Genomic DNA, 12,397 nt, shown 5'->3' with positions numbered 1-12,397 from the left:
ATGTTTAGATCCCACATCGAGGATAAAGATATATACAAGAATAATTTTAGACAAGTATAACTTTTATAAAACGAGGATAACCTAAAATTTACTTTGACACCACTCCAAATAACTTGTTGTTGATGTCACGTGTTTAATCTTCGACGTGTATGTAAAAGTTTAATCATTTGTTTACGTTTTTGTCAAGTGAACTAAGAAAGCCAAGAGACAAGCTTTTGCTTAAGAAATGGCAACAGATACAATGGATTCCACTTATTCCCCTGCTGTAAGTTACTTTTAAGGTTAATTTAAATTAAATAACACACAATATTTACGCAAACACAAGGCGAAATGCCTTTCTGTTCATGTATTTTTTTAACTTCTTTGGACTTTCTAGTAACCAACTTGGTCAAATTGTTTATTGTAATGCTATTTTACCGTAGCCCCTATTTTACCGTAGCCCCTATTTTACAGCAATTTATAAATTTCAGGTGGGAATTATTTATGTTTTTAATCTTATCGTTGGAACCGGTGCACTCACTCTACCAAAAGCAATGGCTTCTGCTGGATGGGTCTTAAGTTTAATTTTGTTGACGGTATTGGGGATTATGAGGTGCAAACATATAACAATTTTTTGATGTTTTTTGTATAGGCCATTAAGAGTTATTAGCAAAGTTAGCAAATTAAAAAAATATAAGTATTTTAAATGGAAAATAACTTAACACTAGATTTATTTGATTAATAAAATATGGTTCAAAATTATTTGATTATTTTTAACATAAAATTTTATAAATAAAGAAATATATGCATAAACATTAACCAAGAATATAACATACCTTTGATTTTTAATTATCAAACCAGCATTTAAATATAACAAACAAACAAGAATTATTTTTTAATTACCTTCAAATTATAAATATTATAAGATATAACCGACCAAAATTTAAAAACCTAATAAAAATCTTTAAATTTGAATAAACAAACACCTATTAATTAGTAATTAGTGACAAAAAATAAAATTTTAATTTATTTTTGAGTTACTAATATCATGATATACAATAGACCAAGATTTAAAAAATTAACAACAACTTTTAAATTTTAATAAACAAACACCTATTAATAAGTAATAAGTAATAAAAATTTTAATTTTAATTCATTTTTGAGTTAGTAATATCATGATATACAATTGACCAAGATTTAAAAAATTAATAACAACCTTTAAATTTTAATAAACAAACATCTATTAATTAGTAATTAGTGACATTTAAGTGTCGTAAATAGGAGGTTTGCGATTCAAGCGTTAAACTCACACTGATTTGTTATTTTATAAAAAAACTAAAATAATGATTAAACGATATTTAACTAGAGTTAAATCTTCATTTTAAATAGCAACATACAAAATAATAATACCAACAACATATTAAAATTTCAGAAAATTTAATCTTTAAATTTTAATAATAAAATATATTAATTAGTAATTAGTGACATTTAAATGTCATAAATAGGAGGTTTGCGATTCGTTGGGATAATAACAAACATACTAAAAATTTAGAACTTTTACTTTTAAAGAACAAAAGTTATCGTCTTTCAAAATTCGGTCAAATAAGAAGAAAAACAATAATAATAATAATAAATATAATGACAATAACAATATGTTTCGAAATCTAAGATTTCGAACCATAATTAGCGCAAATGAAATCTATCTGTATTGAATCTGTTTTTTTTAGTTATATCACCACTACATTTATGGTGGAATCATTGTCAATCGCGAATTCTTGTAAAAAGCAAAAAGATGATTCCGATATTGATATTCCAGTAAGAAATCATATATATTTACAATTAGTTTAAAAATATTAATAATATGCTTACTCTATTCAGCATTGGGTATTTTATGTAAAAATATTTAATGCACTAGTACTTAATTGTTTAAATTTTTTTTAATGTTTTAGGATGAATGTTTTTCTTCTGACTCAAGTGGAAGTTTAAATAACTCTTCTTCAGCCTATCTTCCTGAACTTAATGAAGATAGTCCTTTATTGGCTCCTAGATCAAGTATTGACTATATATATATACTATAATCCTAGCAAGCAATATTATAAAACAAGTTTCTAATTTTGTTTTTATTCCAGATCACTCAATAACCAGAACAAGATCCTTGTCATTAACCAACAACAATTTTAAAATCACCCAAGCAGTAGAGATGGGAGAAATGGCAGACATGTTTTTTAACAAAAGTAAGTCAAAATGAGTGTGTAATATTTAATTTTTGAAATGTAATTTTTTTTATTTATGTTGATTTAGAAAATTCTTACTGTTAAATACCATTACGTAGGTGTGCTTTTTCATTAAATTAATGGTGATATAACCCAAGAATTTTTTTTTCATAAATTCAAGGGTTTTAACCCTATGAAAAAAACAGTATACAGTTGCTTAACATAAATATACTTTAACTTTATTATTTTAGTTGGCCGTGCTTTGTTCTATATTTGTATCATAATTTATTTATATGGTGACCTTGCAATTTATGCTGCTGCAGTTCCAAAGTCATTAAGAGATATTGTGTGGTATGTATTATTTGCAATATATATAATTTTTTTAAATTTAAATCTAATCATTTTACTCTTAGACTAAAATGTTTTATTTTAAAGTGGAAACTTAACGTGTGCTTTAACGAATTCAACTCCCCCGCAAGATTCGGACATTTGTTGGGGAAAAACTACCACAAGGAAAGATGTCTACTATATATTTCTAGTAAGTGCTTTTTTTAAAATAAGTGTATTTGTTATTCTAAACAACCATTTCATATAATAAATATTTAACTTCAATTACAGGCAGCTTTTTCTCTCTTGTTGGGGCCATTTACTTATTTTGATGTCCAAAAAACAAAATATCTGCAAATCGTAACCACTTTATTTAGATGGATGGGTAAGACAAAATGTTACTTGATTTTTGTTTTACTAATTTTTAAAATAAACTATTTTTTTATCTTGCATCAAAATTGTTTTACTATTTGTTTAGCATTTATATTAATGGTGGTACTTGCTATTATATACATCTCAAGCACTGGTGGGGGTGATGGGAATCCCCCTATAGCAAATATTTCTGGGGTACCTAATCTATTCGGGGTTGCAGTGTACTCATTTATGTGTCAGCACTCCTTACCAAGTCTTGTTACCCCGATTAAAAACAAGGCAAAATTGCACAAACTTTTAGCTGCTGATTATTTGTTGATTTTCATGTTTTATCTGCTTCTTGGCATGACAGCAATATACTGTTTTAAAACAAGTGTTTTGAAGGATCTATATACCCTTAATTTTCAGGTAAGGAAGTAATAAGTTAGGTTATTAAAAAATGCCAGAATTAAGTTACTATTGCCGTTCAGTTATATATTGAGCTTTTCCTAAATAAAGGTAATTTAACTTTGCAAAAATCCAATAATTTTTCAGGATTCCTGTCAAGTAACCGATATCTTTGTGTTTCGATATTTTCTTGGGTTGTTTCCAGTTTTTACTCTTTCTACAAACTTTCCAATTATAGCAGTTACCCTCCGCAACAATTTAAGAGTAAATTAGAAATCTATGTCATATTTTTATTAAATATTAAAACGATCTTTGCCTTATGATGCTACCCTTTTAGGCTTTATTCAAACAAACTTCATCATTTTATATCAACCGACTTCTGTACCCGACGTTAGCTATTTTACCTCCCATTGCAATTGCATTCGGTACTGACAACCTCACAACTTTAGTTGGTATAACTGGATCATATGCAGGCGCTGGCGTACAATATATTATACCTGCTTTTTTGGTGTTATTGGCACGAAAAGAAGCATCTACTACTCAGGGAAGGAATTCCATTGTTCGAAATCCTCACAGGTAAATTTTAATTGCCATTTAAAATATTTTTTTAATTTGCTTTTTTATTTCCATGTTTCTAATTTTATTTTTTTGTTTAAGGTCTCCATTTTCAAGACGTCTTTGGGTGATTGTTGTTATGGTTTGGGCTGCAATTTGTTTAATTTTTGTAACAGTTAACCACATTTTGTCATTAACTGATCACTAAAAATTTATACAGCAATTACTTTTCATTGTTTTTTACTTTCCATAAATCTAATACTGTTTAGCTCACATATTTTACTTTATTTTTTATATTACTATTTTGCTATACCCACTGATTATTCTAAAAATAATAACTAAAGTTAGTAATTCGAAGAATTATAATTCTATTTCTACTTTTATTTCATTTAATTTTTTTCTTTTGCTTTTATTAAAGACTTAGTTTTCTTTTTCAAATTTCGTTTTTGGTGTGCAATAAACAACAATACTTCATTTTATAAAAAAAATTATTTTATAATAAAAAAATTAGCAATAGCAAAAATAATCAGTTTAAAAGAACTAAGTTTTGTATAGACTACATTTTAAATTGAGGATATAGTATATTTTTTGAGTCATGCCCGACACGCATGACTTAAATTCGTTGTTTACATTTTTAGAAAATTATAAACGTCAAGAAAACATTTTATTTTTTTAATTTCTACACGATTATTGTAATGTTCCTTTAATTAAATAAACTCAAGGTGACGTTTAAAAGTTTGTTTGTTAAATAACATTAAACAATGTTAGCCAGCTATATAAAAAATAAGTACTATTCCTGACTTTAAAACAAACTGCATCATCCAGTCATCTCCGAATTTTTGACTTTAAATAAAAATATATACGAATTAAACTGTAACGGTTTTGCTTTTTTTTTTATTACAGACCCATTTTAACATAAGTATAGTTGAAATCTGTCAGTTACAGTCTCTACTATGTTGCATCACCATTTACTAAGAAATAAGGGAGAATTTTTAAATTTGGTTCCATTATGTGTAAGACAGTATTCAATACAGTCTATCACATCTAAAAATGTTATTTGTTCACTCAATGTTTTGTTTCAAAAACCTGAAAACAAATTTATTTCACAAACCAAAATTGTTCCAAATTATCTACATTTTAATTTGCTTCACACAACTGGATATAAATTTAACAAAGAAGTTGAACCTCCAAAACTTGAAGATGAAAAACCTAAAGAGGAACCAATACCATTGGGAAAAAGATTAGTCATCGTTGCTGTCTTCTTGTCAATGTGTGGATTAACATACTACTTAGCTAAGTCAAAAAAGAAAGAGATCACGACTGTAAAAAGAGAAGAACAATTGAGTAAAGTTGATATAGGTGCTGCAGATTATAACTTGATCGATCATACCGGCAAAGCTGTTTCTAAGAAAGATTTTCTTGGTAAATGGTTATTGTTATATTTTGGGTTCACTCATTGCCCCGATATTTGTCCGGAGGAATTGGAGAAGATGGCGGAGATTGTAGATGATGTGGACAAGGATCACAGTGTTCCGGATATTCAACCAATTTTTATCTCGGTAGATCCCGATCGAGATACACCAGAGGCAATTTCCGAATACATCAAGGAGTTTCACAAAAAGTTTATCGGATTAACTGGATCAATGGACCAAATCAAGCAGGCAACAAAGGCATTTCGTGTTTACTTTAGTAACGGTCCGAAAGACGCCGATAATGATTACATTGTCGACCACACAATTGTGATGTATTTAATGAACCCTAAAGGAAACTTTGTTGATTATTATGGATCACGCTCTGTACCGAAAGAAAAAATTGTGTCTGGTATCAAAAAGAACATGAAAAACTATGCACGATTACATGGCTAAAAACTTGACTTTTTTAGTAATATTAACAAATTGTCTTAGAGCTATTTATATCACTTTTTATGTTTATATTGGTTTATTTATTTTATACCAGTATGCCTAAATGTTTCCAAGTAAATTGCACTTTGAGTGGATTAAGCTGCAACTTAAGTAAATTATTGTACAACACCCTTTATAATGTAGAATTAATACTAACCGATTAGTGATAATATTTTTTTCTTAGAACAAAGTAGGATACTTGTTTGCACAATTTAAATAATGCCTGATATTAGGATAGTCCCATTAGGAGCGGGGCAGGATGTTGGTCGCAGTTGTATTCTTGTGAGTTTGGGTGGCAAAAATATTATGCTGGATTGTGGTATGCATATGGGATTTAATGATGAAAGAAGATTTCCTTATTTTAATTATATCACTGGTGGAAATGGAAAACTGACAGAGCATATTGACTGTGTTATTATAAGGTGAAAATTACTTAACACTAACCATTATAATTACTTGGTCTGGACATGGTATATATATTCTTTCTTAAAATATTAGTTTTTGTAGTTTACCTTCAACTTTGACGATCGCTTTTAATCTTTTTATTTAAAATATTTTATTGTCTATATTTTAATTTTTTTTGAAGTCATTTTCACTTGGACCACTGTGGGGCATTGCCTTATATGTCAGAAATGGTTGGATTTGATGGCCCTATTTACATGACCCATCCGACAAAAGCGATCTGTCCGATATTGCTCGAAGATTATCGCAAAATCACAGTGGATAGAAAAGGAGAAACTGATTTTTTTACCTCGCAAATGATTAAGGATTGTATGAAAAAGGTGGTTCCCGTCAACCTACATCAAACAGTCCATGTAAGTTAACTAATTTTGTTTAAGGTCTATTTGTTCAAGAAAAATTTTTTTTTCATTTCTTAACCCTGCTTCTTTAAACAATTAGAATGTAACATTCAGACAAGTACTAATATAATACCAGTATAGCAAACTTGTTAATAAAAATTGCATTACTTAGTTTTAGATTTTTAAAAGTATATATTAAATATTTTTGATTTTTAGGTTGATGATGAACTTGAAATTAAAGCATATTATGCTGGCCATGTGTTAGGGGCTGCCATGTTTTACATGAAAGTAGGATCGGACTCAGTTCTGTATACTGGAGATTATAACATGACACCAGATCGTCACTTGGGTGCAGCGTGGGTGGATAAATGTAGACCTAGTTTGCTTATTACTGAATCTACATATGCAACAACAATAAGAGATTCAAAAAGGTAAAGAAATGCATTCTTGTATTGAATAAGTATAGTAATTTATGAATTTAAATTTAAATTGGGGCCAATTCTGGAATTAGTTGTACATTTATTGTTGTTTTGTTAATATTTTTGTGAAAATCAATTGTTAATTATAACAGATAGAATTTTGCATATAAGCAATTTATATTAGTTATTTGGGAACCTAATACATCGTCCATGTTTTTTTATGGAAGTCTTTTTCTTTATGTAATCAAAAAATATTAAATTTTTATAAAAAAAGTTATTAAACAAAAAATTTATCACCAGATGTCGTGAAAGAGATTTTCTCAAGAAAGTTCACGAAAGAGTAGAGAATGGAGGAAAAGTTCTGATCCCAGTGTTTGCTCTTGGGCGAGCACAGGAGCTCTGCATCTTACTTGAATCATACTGGGATCGCATGAATCTTAAGGTTAAATTTTAATAAAGAAAATTCTTTGCTAAGTTATTTGAAAGCCTCAGACTATAAAATGTTAATATAAATTTTAGGATTTTTTTGTATATATTTATTTTCTATATGGGAAGGTTGACTTCACGATCTAAACATGAAGTTAAAACCATTACCCCGACCCAGACTCAAGTTGCCTTTGACAGTTTGGAATATTATAAATTATAATTTCTAGTTCAGCAGGAGTTTCCTTACTCAAGAATGCTACAGTATGAGAATAGCAGGGATCGAACCCAGTACCTCAGTTAGGGTAAGAAGTGTTATGACCACTACTTCACCCTGCCATTAGATACTTGGACTTGTTAAATGTGATAGGCTTAAAATGTCATATGTCCCTTTTTATTTATAGGTTCCTATTTATTTCTCAACTGGCCTTACTAACAAGGCTACAGAGTACTACAAGTTATTTATTACCTGGACCAATCAGAAGATTAAAAACACATTCGTGGAAAGAAATATGTTTGATTTTAAACACATTAAAGGATTCAATAGGTATGTTGTAATCTTGTTTTTAAACAGTTTTTAAATAAGCCTGTATTGCATTAAATATACCTATGATTTAAGATTTATTAGAAGATAAATTTTAGCAAGGGCTTCACTTCGGGGTCACGTAATCGATTCCTGGTGCTCTCATGCTGTAGCGCCTTGATCAAATTAAACAGTGTAAACTTTTGCTGAGCCAACACTTAATCAGAAGCTTAATTTTCGCGTGATTATTATTTATAATATCCCAAACTGCGTAAGGCAACTCTAAACTAAGTCAGGGCAACTGCTGTTACTCTATTTTTAGGTCATCAAGTTGACCTTTCTACATCGTGGATAAATAAATATAACAAAAAAAATATATAAATATGTATATATGTTTGTTAGGGCCTGTAAGAAAAAAATTTATATTAAATGGTTTTATTATTTTATCTTTTTCTGTCAGATCTTACATTGATAATCCAGGGCCAATGGTGGTATTTGCAACACCTGGAATGTTACATGGAGGCTTATCCCTGGAGATATTCAAACGTTGGTGCACCAATGAGAAAAACATGATTATAATGCCTGGCTATTGTGTAGCTGGTACAGTTGGCAACAAAATTTTATCAGGAATGAGAAAAATTGAACTAAAACCAGGACAGGTTAAATATTGGCTTTTTATTGTTGTACATGTGAGTTAATGCCCTTACCAACATAATATTATTTAATTTTTTGAAAAAAAAAAAAAAAAAAAAAAGTTTAAAGTAAACACCTATACAATGTATATTTTTAAACGAATTTCGGCTTTGTGAATTTTAATAAAAAATGTGAACTTAGTTATATTTATACAGTTTTTTATATTGCCATTTTTGGGCAATAAAAGGTTTTATAAACCCTAAACAGGTTACGATTAATATATACTAACCTACAGTAAAACTGTTTTTATTTTTTTATTTAAGGTGGTTGAAATAAAGATGCAAGTGCAGTACATGTCCTTCAGTGCACATGCAGATGCCAAAGGTATCATGCAACTTATTAGAATGTGTGAACCAGATAATGTCATGCTTGTGCATGGAGAATCAACCAAGATGGACTTTCTACAATCAAAGATTAACAAGGTCAGATTTGTTAATGTACCAAGTTTAGGTTTAAATTTTTTCGAAAGTTAATTTTCTGTTTTATATTTATTTTAGGAGCTTTTGCTGCCTTGCTATAAACCAGCCAATGGGGAAACTGTTGTCATACAAACCAATCCGCCAATCACTGCAGATGCATCGTTGCAGCTTTTGCGGAAGAACAGGGAAATTTATGGAATCACGCCGAACCCAAAACGACTTAAAACTATTCATGGAGCAGTGATAATGAAAGGAAATAAGTAGGTATCTTTTTTAAGTATATTAAAATACTTTTTTAATATTTTGTGTCACTTTATAAATTTGTAGAGTATTAAATTAAATTTTATTTTGCTTAATAATTATTTTATGAATTTGTTTTGTAAATTTATTTTTTATAATTTTTGTAGTTTAAAAATTGTCGACCAAGATGAAGCCATTGAAGAACTAGGACTAACAAAACACGAGGTAAAATTACGATAAACATTTAAATAAAATCTTTTTAAAACTCTTCGTCTTATTTTTTTGTTTTTACCTAGTTAAGGTTTACATCTACTGTTGACATCCAAAGCATAAATCGTTTAAATGCAATGTCCCAACTACAACAATATTTAAAAAAGACGTTGAGAACCCATAATGTCAGCACAACTGGTGATAATAATATTTTGATAGATTCTGTAAGTGTTGAAATTTATTTGATTTCCAAAAAATGGTAAAATTATTTTTACTATTGCCTTTATTAACTTGTTTACCCAAATTTATAGATGTTACAATATGTGTTTTTCTATATTTTTATTTATTAAGAATTTTTTATCTGCTTAGCTAGTACATTGGCTTCAATTTTAAACTTATATACTGTTTTTAAATATTCCTATTTTGTTTTAGGTTTTATTAAAAGCAAAACCAATCGTTGATGAAGATGTAGATACAGACAACATTCAAGTTTTAGTTTCCTGGTCGTTGCAAGATGAAGAACTTGGCAACTACATCATGGATCTACTGAAGGCTGGTCTACCTGTTCAGACTACCTGAAAACTTTGTTTTTTACAAGAAAAAAAATCGGTTCTAAACCTTGGTAAATTTTTAAATTCACATGCTTACCAGTACTGTACAATTTACCTGCTAAAGCAATCTCTTATGGTCTAATTGGAAAATCACATTTTGAATCATATGGAAAACACTGTGAGAAACGATTAGATTAAAATCATAAAAATACTTTTGCAAGAATACAAAGTTTAATGTGATCTACAGCGCACAGCTATTCTAAGTTTTGCAGATCGTGATCGTGCATTGTTTAACACTTCCTCTTCTGTTGGCATGTAAAGTTTTTTCTTATATGATTTCCAAGCCGGATTTTCATTACTTTGTTGTATATTCGACCTTGCTTTTTCACGAATTGTCTTACCGACAGGCTGTGATATATCAATCCCTGCAAGTGCTTTTTTAACTATTCTATCCTCTAATGGGTTAAAAGTTATAGCAGCAATACGGCCTTCATCACTTAGGTATTTTTCTGCCAGTTTAATTCCCTTGTAAAGTTCATTCATTTCATCATTTACATAAATTCTTAAAGCCAAAAATGTCTTTGTAGCAGCATGGCACCTATAAAAATTCAACTTTTGTTAAAACATAGGTTAACGATTATAATACAAAATAACAAAAAAAATGTTGTTGATTTTTTTTATACCTTCTTCCAAGAGAATCTGTTCGAATCATATGCGAGCTATAGGAGAAAGCATTTCCAACTGCCTCAGCTAATTCTTTTGTTGTATAAAAAGGACGATTCTCGAAAATACTTTGTGCAATTTGTTTAGATTTATTTTCATCCCCATATTTGTCTGCATATTTTTTAAAGATTTATTTCTTTTTTAAATGTTAACAGTACACTTACTACTTACACAATATAAGACTAAGATCCTCCACATTTAAATTATTAACCACGTCAGCTGCTGTTACTTGATCTGCGTCTCTAAATAAAAAACAAAATATAGAAATGTTCGGGATAATTTTTTTTTATTATGTTTATTTATCTTCAATGTAAGAAGATTCACTTCACGACCTAAACATAGATTAACATCTGTTACCCAACCCTGTCTTGAACTGCTTTTGGCAGTTTGAGAGATTATAGATTATAATTGCCTGAAAATTGAGCTGCTGATTAGGTGCTGGCTTAGCAGGAGTTCATACACGTTTATAGCACCTTACCCAAGGGTGCTACAGTATGAGATGATGCAGGATCAAACCCAGGACCTCATTCAGTGAAGCCTAGTGTTTTGTAATTACCATACCAATGAAAAATTGTTTTTTTTTATTAAAATAAACCTGTTTCCATCCATTCTCATGTCAAGTGGGCCATCTTTCGAAAGCGAAAACCCACGTTCTGGTTCATCGAACTGCATCGATGAACATCCAGCATCCAGGATGACTTGAGTAATGCTCTTTTCCTTAAAACCAGCATTTTTTAACAAATTTTCCCCCTCTGAGAACTTCCCCAATATTGGTGTTAATCTTTCTTTATATCTAAAGTAAGGCATGTTAAAATACCAAAACTGACAAATTTTATTAATATTAATGTAGGAAGGTATGTATATTGTTTTTTAAAAAACATCAACTAAAGTGACACACTTACTTAGGTTTTTGCAACATTTCTTTGGCAATATCAAGTGCCCGTTGATCTCTATCCAAAGCTATAACATGGCAGCTAGGGTAGCGATTTAGTATTTCTCTAGTATGACCCCCAGAACCAAAGGTAAGATCAAGTATTAGAGCATTCTTTTGTATTTTTAACCCATGTAATGTTTCTTCAAGTAAAACTGGAATGTGAAGAGGTGCTGTCTTGTTTAAAAGTGTTGCAAATGTGTGTGATAATATGTTGTAGCAAGTTGTGCAATTGTACAAAAAGGGTCGCATAGTTTCACCAGCTTCAGGAAAATATATAGCAAGCTTCAAAACTTTTTAAGCTGATATTAAGTTGTTTTGAAATTACAGTCATAACATGTATGCACGTGTTATACTTGTAAGCGTGACACGTGCCACGAATATATTTGTTAGGTTAAAAATCATTTACTTTCATTAAAGAAATTGTTTTGTTAAGGTAACAGTTTAATTTAGTAAAATAACAACTATATTGTGCATTTTTAGTACTATAGCGTTCATGCATTAATATTACAAAAATTATCAAGGCCTGAACGGTTATGTCTTCTGTCGTAGTACTAACATTGGGATCTTCCCGTACGAAACAAAATTCAATTTTGTTGTCATGCAGCGAGTTCACTTCGAATCAAAGTAGATGAAATGTATTTAATTTAATAGGTAACTTATGTATTAAAAAATATCTAAACAATATGGCTCCATTTAATTATATTTTTACATTAAAAAATGCAAGTTTT

At 29.5% G+C, this 12,397-nt stretch overlaps 4 protein-coding genes across 5 annotated transcripts; 3 read left to right on the top strand and 1 right to left on the bottom strand.

Moving 5' to 3' along the window:
- The first annotated feature begins 171 nt into the window (after positions 1–171).
- On the top strand, positions 172–4,305 carry LOC145749992 (putative sodium-coupled neutral amino acid transporter 12). The gene is made up of 12 exons (XM_082565895.1): positions 172–265; positions 471–592; positions 1,707–1,794; positions 1,929–2,031; positions 2,109–2,213; positions 2,444–2,543; positions 2,628–2,730; positions 2,811–2,904; positions 2,998–3,299; positions 3,426–3,542; positions 3,616–3,854; positions 3,936–4,305. The coding sequence occupies exons 1-12, from the start codon at positions 227–229 to the stop codon at positions 4,039–4,041; spliced, it is 1,518 nt and encodes a 505-aa protein (XP_082422021.1). The 5' UTR covers positions 172–226; the 3' UTR covers positions 4,042–4,305.
- A 436-nt stretch (positions 4,306–4,741) lies between these two features.
- On the top strand, positions 4,742–5,918 carry LOC145751263 (cytochrome c oxidase assembly factor SCO2-like). Its single transcript, XM_082567370.1, has one exon. The coding sequence runs from the start codon at positions 4,787–4,789 to the stop codon at positions 5,696–5,698; it is 912 nt and encodes a 303-aa protein (XP_082423496.1). The 5' UTR covers positions 4,742–4,786; the 3' UTR covers positions 5,699–5,918.
- A 5-nt stretch (positions 5,919–5,923) lies between these two features.
- On the top strand, positions 5,924–10,933 carry LOC145751262 (integrator complex subunit 11-like). 2 transcript variants are annotated; one of them, XM_082567368.1, is made up of 11 exons: positions 5,924–6,156; positions 6,321–6,549; positions 6,751–6,965; positions 7,254–7,395; positions 7,781–7,923; positions 8,360–8,558; positions 8,856–9,014; positions 9,090–9,271; positions 9,419–9,476; positions 9,548–9,685; positions 9,894–10,933. In XM_082567368.1, exons 1-11 carry the CDS (start codon positions 5,954–5,956, stop codon positions 10,038–10,040), a joined length of 1,815 nt encoding a protein of 604 aa, XP_082423494.1. In that variant the 5' UTR covers positions 5,924–5,953; the 3' UTR covers positions 10,041–10,933. The 2 variants fall into 2 exon arrangements, 1 of the variants encoding a protein (XP_082423494.1); XR_014283721.1 differs by lacking the exon at positions 9,894–10,933 and having other exon boundaries at positions 9,090–9,275; positions 9,548–9,569.
- On the bottom strand, positions 10,227–11,918 carry LOC145750714 (12S rRNA N(4)-cytidine methyltransferase METTL15-like). Its single transcript, XM_082566800.1, has 5 exons — positions 11,638–11,918; positions 11,331–11,528; positions 10,907–10,977; positions 10,696–10,846; positions 10,227–10,610 (listed from the first exon to the last, which is right to left on the bottom strand). Exons 1-5 carry the CDS (start codon positions 11,916–11,918, stop codon positions 10,244–10,246), a joined length of 1,068 nt encoding a protein of 355 aa, XP_082422926.1. The 3' UTR covers positions 10,227–10,243.
- Positions 11,919–12,397: the final 479 nt, after the last annotated feature.

The sequence above is a fragment of the Corella eumyota genome, chromosome 4, assembly GCF_963082875.1.
Source record: "Corella eumyota chromosome 4, kaCorEumy4.1, whole genome shotgun sequence".
NCBI classification, from domain to species: Eukaryota; Metazoa; Chordata; class Ascidiacea; order Phlebobranchia; family Corellidae; genus Corella; species Corella eumyota.
The sequence above is the reverse complement of the archived record's forward strand: the minus strand, read 5'-3'. Positions and strand labels throughout refer to the sequence as shown.